Source organism: Cynoglossus semilaevis, chromosome 19 (genome assembly GCF_000523025.1).
Source record: "Cynoglossus semilaevis isolate Cse_v1.0 chromosome 19, Cse_v1.0, whole genome shotgun sequence".
NCBI lineage: Eukaryota > Metazoa > Chordata > Actinopteri > Pleuronectiformes > Cynoglossidae > Cynoglossus > Cynoglossus semilaevis.
In genome coordinates this window covers 15,162,586-15,171,225 of record NC_024325.1, presented here as the reverse complement: position 1 = coordinate 15,171,225, position 8,640 = coordinate 15,162,586, and the positions used below count along the sequence as shown (strand labels likewise).

Below are 8,640 nucleotides of genomic sequence, written 5' to 3'. Positions count from 1 at the left end.
AATTATATTATTATATGGAAAATCCGACAAATCACACATGGAAGCATCCGAGAACTTGAAAAAATTAAACAAAACTCAAATTATTCTAGGTGTTATCTATGTAAGACCGTTACCATTAAATAAAATAGCTAGCTTTGTAGCTAAACTCTTCTTCTTAGAAATGTTTATTTTCTTAACTAAACTCTTTTTTTTACTTGAGTCATTGAGATATACAGTATGAAGATAAAAATCTGCAAATGTGTAAAAAAAAAAATATTTAGCCTCTTCTCTTACTGTACAAACACTGATAGGCAGAATTTAAAAAGTTGGGAAATCATGATGCTGTAGTAAAGTAAACCATGACTGTCAGTAGGAGGATAAAAAAATAATGTACACTTTATTATTTATGTATCATATTATTATAAATATGACAACATAAAATAACTTTAATTTTGTGCAGTTTTGCAGCAGTTGTACACATTTTACACTGATAAAATCTAACTACAGTAGGAAGGTGAAGAAATATCTTAAGTGACTTAACAAGACTAAAAATATAACAGTACCCCTCCTACTCATTCTCTCTCTCTCTCTCTCACTCTCTCACCCACTCCCCCTCCCCGCCCACCCTCCCCACACACACACAAACACACACAGGTGGCTCAGATTTTTCTCTGTCTGTGCTTCCACAGTCTTGTGAAGCCATCTGGCTGCAGAACCAATGCCAGATTCCGTGACGTACACACACACACACACACACACATACACACACATAGTGGCGATTTCATTTTTTAAGAAGCATGTTTGTCCTACCTTTTTTTTTTCACTCCTGCAGTTAAAGGTTCTGTCTCTCTCTCCCGCTGTCATCAGCTTAACCCGCCAGCGTGTTGGTTTTTTTTTTTTTTTTTGCTGTGATGCTAAAATACTGTGTTAAAACAGGCCTTTTAGAAGGTGTAGAATCCCAGAGAAAACCACTAGGTTTCTGTTAGTGAGTCAACACAGGCATCTGTGGCGTCCAATCAGATGATTCAGTGAAATGTCTCTTCTCTAGTACTTGTTTCCATTTGGAGTTTCTTTTTTTTTTTAATTTTTAAAACCAATGTGTTCAAATATATACATGACAAGTGCAACTATACTTAGCAGCTTAGCAAATGTAGCATATTCTGTTTTGATTGGACCAGAAGTCCCACTAAACCAATGAGGTGATTTAGTCGATATAAAGATCCAGGATATCAATAACATTTAGTGAACTGTTGATTCACAATCTTATTTAAAAAAGACTCCGACTCAGAGTGTGCAGCTGTCAACTTCAGGGGTAAGATGGAGATATGAGTGAGGTGAGGGCAGAGATGGGAGATAAAAAAGAGAGGGGGAGAGTGTACTCGTTAATGTGTCTTTGTGAGGACACCAGTGAGGACATCTTCATTTGGACATGCACATTTTTTCCTGTGTTGTAATGACTGAGGTCAGAAACAGGGGGCAGTCAATGTGACTTGTCCATGAAAACCATGTTTTTTCTGTCTCCTTTTTTTCCCCCTCTGCATGTGTGTGTGTGTCTGTGTGTCTGTGTGTGTGTCAGACACGCCCCGTCCTCTTGTTTTACTAAGAGGGATTAGACCAGTTCCATAAGTGAGGATGGCTGGGGTTTAATCCCCCCACAGCCTTGATGTGCCCTTTCTGTCCATCCCCGTCCTCTGGTTCTGTCACTCATGTTCTGCCTCATCATCAACCACAGTAACATTGTAGACGGAACACTGTTCTGTGGGACGAGCACAGACTGATAACAGATCAATGTAGCAAGAAGTAATTAGCATCAAATCTCCAGTATCTCACGGTCAAGGTCAGATTCTACAGTGACATAACCTGAATATATTTCCTGAAATTTCGCCCCGTCCGTGTCTGTGTCCATGTCTGTGTCTGCGTCTGCGTCTTACTCTGAATGAATGGACGTACTACACACTGACAGGCTTTACAGGAAACACTCCAGTAGTTTCTAAGTCAATTACTCCAGTAATCTGTCTTCATCTCCTCTAAACCTTGAGTCGAGTGTGAATGTGATCATGCGTGAGTCTGTGTGTCTGCAGACGTGTTTCATTTCTGTATCCTGTGTTTACGGACCAAAAAAAAAAAAATGCTCTAGAAATATTCCGTCTTCAAAATACTTGCCTAATTCTGTTTTTTCATGATTTTTCACGTGTATTATCCATTAAAGCCTGACGTGTCTCTGTAGTGTCACGTCTTTCGTCTTTTAAAGTAGCGCCGCCACATTTTCTTATCTGGCTTTGATCAGACGTTTAAGAAAAGTGAACGTGACAAAGACATCTCTTCTTCTTCTTCTTTCTTCTCTCCTCTCTCCAGTTCAGTACCAGTCTGGTCTTTATGAAGGAAACAACAACCACAGCAGGAGCAGCAGCAGCAGCTCTCCTCTCTCCAGCCGTGGGAACTCTCCCATAGTGTGTGAGCGCTGTGGGGAGGTGTGTCGCGGGGAGGTTGTACGTGTCAAGAACACACACTTCCATGTGCACTGTTTCACCTGTCAAGGTAAAAAAAAAAAAAAAAACCCTACAGCTAAATATGCTTCAGTTTAATGGTCATCAGCATCATCTTTCTTAGCGTTTTTCTTCACTCGTATTAGCGGCGTGTATTGGCAAGAATCTGGTGATACGATATGTATCACGATACAGGTGCAACGATACGATATCTATAGAGATATACCACGATACTACAGGCAGGACAATAGAAAAGTGTCATCGTAGTTGACACACGATGCTGTTCCATCTTAACATCAGGTTACTAACAGAGGGATCTAGGCAAAATAAAAACAGATATTTACATGTTGATCGTTAATTAAAGTGCTGTAGAATATTGATACAACAAGATGTAACGATATTTTCTTACATAACCCACATACATAAATACTTAATATGTCTGAGAGGAAAAGAGCCCCGACGAAAAAATGAAAAATCTATGTTAAAGCCACGATCAAAGTTCATCACTGAGTGCATTTGATAACTAGACAAAAATGTCACCATTTACAGAAGGAGACATGAATATTACTGCAGTGAGAAAATGACTTTGGTCTCTACTTTGGTCTTCAAAGGCATGTCTTGTTCTAATCCAACAAACCGCTGGTTAGTTTTTAACTAAAGAACTGTTTGTATCTGAAGAATACGAGCGCCGTTTTAGGTTTTTCATCTCTTGGTGACGTTTTTTTTTTTTTACCCTCTTCAATATTCACGTGTGTTCCTTCTGGTTGAGTGTCTTCACATGTTCACGCTCCACCGGAGAGCAGGTGGGACGGAGCACAGACACACACACAGACACACACACAGACGTCCAGAGTCAGCAGCTAGCCGTAGCGGTGCAGTCAGCAGGTTTTTCAGCTGCTGGTCTGACTCCAGCCTGCTAACCTCCTTTTACATCAGAGGCTCTCAGAGCGATCGTGGAGATAACACCCAGCCCTGATCTGTCGGGGACATCGCCTGAATGCAACGCAGTCTCCAAGTCCGCTCAGAGAACGAGACCTTTTTTTTTAAAAAAAGACCTGTGTTGATAAAGGCTGTCCATCTGAGTCCTGAAGAACGGACCTGGTCCAGATGAAGCGGCACAAATCTTCTTCGTTGGTTAATAAAGTATTTATGGTTCGGCCGAGGAAGCTTGATGAGTTTGTGCCGAGGGAATTACTGGACATCAGGTGGCGCTGTAGACGAGAATCTAAACCATTATCTTTTATAACAGAGGCGTCGTTGTTTTGGCGTCTCTCTCCTGTTGGTGGTTGGTGGACCAGTGTTCTGCTGCCTGCTCGTCTTAAATACTGCACCTTTGGATTTTTAAATTTATCAGCTAACACATATCAACATATTTGTTTTATTATTTCATAGCCCTAAGATATCTATAATTCTTAATCACTGGATGAAAGAAACGACTCAAATCAATCATTTAAATTCCTTTCGGTAACGTTGAAGTCAAATAAACACGAGGCGTCAGAACTGCTCTGGTCGAATCGTTCTGTTGGACCCACCCCCCTCCGACACACCCCTCTCCCCCCTCTTGTTCACGTTCATGCAAATGCAACCAAGATGAAGCTGCAAATCCATCGCAGCTCGATCCCTCAAATCAACCTGGACAGACAGTGACAGGACGGCAGACGTGTGCTGGACGCACGGATCGATCCTCTCATTGATACCTCCCCTGGGTCTCCCTGCCCCCCCCCTCCTCCATCCTCCTCACCACCTTCACTCTGCGGTCTGCTCCCCTTTCTCCTCACACACACACGCGTGCTGCTCCCCCCGTGTTGAGCCTCCTCTAATCTGTCCCTGGACACTCGTGTTGTCTTTCTTCTCCTCTCCCTGCGCCTCCTCTCCAACATAATCCCCGTCTCTCGTCTGCCGTCTCCCCTGCCATGTTTTTCCGCGAGAAAACTGAGCCGTGTGCATTATAACTCTGACCTCCAGGCTGTGAATTTGGTGGAGAATCATTTCCATAACCAGTAGAAAATGAGACAAAAAAAACCATGGAACTCAACGGAGCATCAGAAGAACCTGCAGCCATGCTGTTTTTGATCATGATCAAAATATGTCTTAAAATGTTTTTTATTTATTATCTCTCATCACACTTCATGATTTGATTGACAGCTAGCCAGATAGCGTAGCTCTTTTATATCTTGATTTCAGATAAACCAATAAAATAGATTTGACTTAAGGACATTTTTTTTAACTTTGCTTAAATTATAAAGATTCAGTTGTTTTAGGTTCCATGTCAATCATAGTTTATGGCATTTGGTTGCTGGAGACAGAGAGTTTTTGATAGTGCCCCCTGCTGGCTACTAAAAAACCATCCTGATCTACATAATCTGGATTTGCAAAAAAAAAAAAGTTGACAACCCAAGGTTTAAAGCTTTATCCTTTAGTAAAACTGTATGATCTATTAAATTTAGGTACATCCCCAAAATAAACCTTAATTAAATTAAAAATTTTATTCCACAGTTTAAAGTACCGCATGGGGGCCGGGGGGGGATCTGAGACCCTGCCAGTGTGTGTGTCATTTATCAGCAGAAGTGCAGGGCAGCTGCACAGAGAGCCATGTATGGTCCAGCGTTTTTCTCCAGAAGACACTTGAAGGACGAGCGCTGCAGCTGTAAACACCTCCTCGTCTTCGTGCCTCTGCTCCTTCCTGTTACTGTGTATCAGGCGCCTCGGACTCAAACGCACACCGCCTGCGTCAGGCCTCCAGGAGGTGGTGTTTCAGACTCCCGTCTTGGTTTACATCACGCTCTCTTCTTCTCTTTGCTTCTCTCCTGCGTCGCCTCCAAACCGTGGCCTCAGCCTTTGGCGCTGAACAAAAGATTCATTATCTGCCTTCTCGCTGCCAAATGTTTGCGTTTATGTATACAGTGTGTGTGTGTGTGTGTGTGTGTGTGTGTGTCCAGACCTCAAGCACTTCAATCTAAAAGGGCTACAAATCAATGTTAACAGAAGCAAAGCATTTAAATACTTCACATCCTCAGATGAACCGCAGATGAACTTGCCCTCTGTGGTGGGTGAGGAGTGGAAAAGTGGGAGGATGGAGAAAAGAAATGATCACACAGAGAAAAAAAAAGAACTGACAGCCACGGAAAAAACACAGGACTAAAAAACACTTTCTTTTTTTCCCTTTGTCGATATTTGCTTCATGAGATTCTTCTTTTCTTTTCAATGGAATGTTTAGACGTTTGTCTCAAGGGCGGCCGCTTCAAATACATCGAATTTGCAAAAATCCTTTCACCCAAGAATTTGTTTCTTATCAACGTCGTCTAGTGTTTTATCAAAAATGAAATCCAACTGAGTTTGGACTTCATCGTTCTTTTATGTTCAACTGCTTAATCGTTTGACGGCCACTGGGGGCAGTAGTCATTGAGTCTCCTGTCCATCACAGGGCTGGAGTTTTGTTTTTTTTCAGTATTTATTATTTTACTCCTTCAGTCTGATTCTAGAACGTTTGTTCCTTCTCTTCCATATTTTTAAACCTTCTACCGTTTATTTCCAGGCTCTTGGTGATTTAACGAGTCATGGTTACGTGAACAGCCACCCCTGGAGGCCAGAGGAAGTTTTGCCCTGTGCAAAAACTGAACTGAAAATAACAAATTAATCAGACAGCGGTCCAAAGGGAGCATGTTACTCCTCAGATATTAACGGAGACTATTTCATGTCATTAAGAGGTGAGAATGAAGATTAACGTGGACGACCGGGCGATGACTAAGGCACCGTGTTGTTTTCTTAAAATCAGGCAACATCTCTGCAGCCAGAGGGTTGTAGTTTAGTCTCTTCTGAACCAAAACATGTAATTTAATGGATAATTTGGCACATTTCTCTATCAGAAGTATTTGACTTCTGTTTTTTCAAAAATTTCCTGAATGGAGAAACCCAAAGGGACATACATTAAAGAAAAGAAAACCCTCAGAATTGAAAAGATCTCAGGGAGTGAGGAGAAGTCACACAGGTTGCTGCAGCTTCTTCCCCTGGACTCCTGCGGCGTCCTCGTCCTCCTCCTCCTCCTCCGTCCCACTGCTGTCTTCACACAGAGACAGAGCGGAGCCCAGATGACTCTCCTGATGGTCATTGATGCTCGTAAAAATGCTGTTACTGCCTTTACTGGCAGCTCAGGAAGAAATAATCACAATCTGTGTGATGCACAGGAAGCTGCACACACACACACACACACACACATGTTTACATGGATAAACCAGCAGCAGCGTTAAATGTGACATGACATACGGCGTGATCTTTGTCTTGGATGATCGATGGCACCGTCTTAGATCTGAGCGCCGGGGCCAAAGATTTTATTAGCCCTCGTCGGGATTGAGATTTAAAACCCTTGACCTTTCTGGTTGTACGGCAACATGGCTGAACGCAGTTCCCCCTGTGCTGCACATAAAAGAACAGCTCCGTAAAACTGGTCATTAAATCTGAAAACCGTCCGATTGAGTTTCGTGAGACGACCGGCGAAAAATCGTTCTGTGTTTATTCTGAGCGATAAATTTTTATATCTGCGAGTACAAACACTGACACTCAAACGTCTGCGAAGGAGTCGTGTTTTATATTTTATTGGAGCGGGCTCATCAGTCGGGCTTTGGTTAAATCACCGTCAGGCTGCGGGGGTTTCACGCGCGGGAACTGAGAGGTTTCTGATGATTCAGCCGGGGGGGAGACGGGACTAAATGTGGAAAAACCTTTGGAATCCAGACCAACAGATGGAACCAGAGAAGGTCGGGGGGTCAGACATGTGAGGTCAAAGGTCATAGCTGAGTAGTAGCAATAGAAAAAAAATGCTTTAGTGAAAAATGTCTAAAACAGAAGGATCAAAATTGTTGCAAAGATCCCATCTATTCTGAGAATTTTGGAATTTGAGGAACAAATTTTTTTTGTTTTTTTTTAATTTAAGAGAGTAAAATGGTAGAAATTTGTAAATATTTATCTTCACTACATTTTTTTTTGTGGCTTTTTAGGGATGATGGCTGAATAATACAGGGATTCAAACTGCCTGTGTGTGTTTGTGTGTGTTGTTTTGGACCAGATCAGATCCATTAGCCTAATCAGAGGCCACTCATTCAGTTGGTTGTCAGATATCTTGATTTCTTGGCTGACTTTCACTTTCAGATGTCTTCACTCACACAACTGACACAGTACAGTGAAGGTTCTATGACGCTGCAGTGAGTCAGCGTGTATCACACAGCCACTGACTGAGGTTTTTAAGGTGACGGTGTACAGGAAGTGTTACTTGACAAAGATGATGTCAGTCTGACATCATCGCAAATCAAGTGTTGTGTGAAACACTTTTGGTCAAACTATTTTGGATCCACAAAAACTGGTCGCTGCTGTTATGAGTTTTATAACAAAAACATGTCATAGAGCTTACAGGAAGCCCCCCCCACCCCGACTCCCCCAGCCCTGTGCTTCACTAACAGCTGAGGCGAACGGCGACTCAGACGTCCCTTTAATTCGACTGAGTGTGACCAGCTCAGCAGAACTCTCACAGCTGGGACACAGGCAATCATTTGGCTGGAAGACTTTGAATTTGCTAAATAGAAGCTATACATCATGTTCTGAGTGTAAACAGAGGGACGGTGGGGGCGCTGCTGCTGTGCACGTGCACGTGTACGTGCACACGTGTGTGTGCGTTTGCATCCTGTACAGGCTGTAAACAAAGATTCATTGTTGTGGTTCAGTCAAATTTTTTGCAGGTGAGGAATCAAAGATTTTAAGAAATTAATTAAAGTTTTCCAACTATGGTGGGAGAAAATATTGATGCACTGAAATATCGCGATATTTAGTTTCACAATAACGATATTTTACAGCACTTCCTGTTGTTGGTTCATTTTTATTTTCTTTTAGTGATTACAGACGTAGATCCCTCTGTTCCAATTTTAGTAACCTGATGTTTTACATGTCAAATGATTTAAAATTTTGCAGTTACCCTCTGTTTGAAACCTTGATTTTATTTTTTGTGTTCTTTGCTTCGTTTTGTTTTGTCAGTATGCGGTTGTGACCTGGTCCACTCGGGTTTCTTCCACCACTCTGGAGAGTACATCTGCACCCAGGACTACCAGCGCCTCTACGGGACCCAGTGTGACAGCTGTGAGCAGTACATCACCGGAGAGGTGGTGTCTGCGCTGGGCAGGACGTTCCA

At 42.3% G+C, this 8,640-nt stretch overlaps 1 protein-coding gene across 1 annotated transcript in view; it reads left to right on the top strand.

Moving 5' to 3' along the window:
* The window catches only part of LOC103395527 (actin-binding LIM protein 3-like), a 31,183-nt gene that overhangs the window by 2,920 nt on the left and 19,623 nt on the right, over positions 1-8,640 (top strand). The window contains exons 2-3 of the mRNA XM_025065907.1: positions 2,335-2,517; positions 8,487-8,640. Coding sequence (XP_024921675.1) covers positions 2,335-2,517; positions 8,487-8,640 — 337 coding nt within the window. The remainder of the gene's footprint in view (positions 1-2,334; positions 2,518-8,486) is intronic.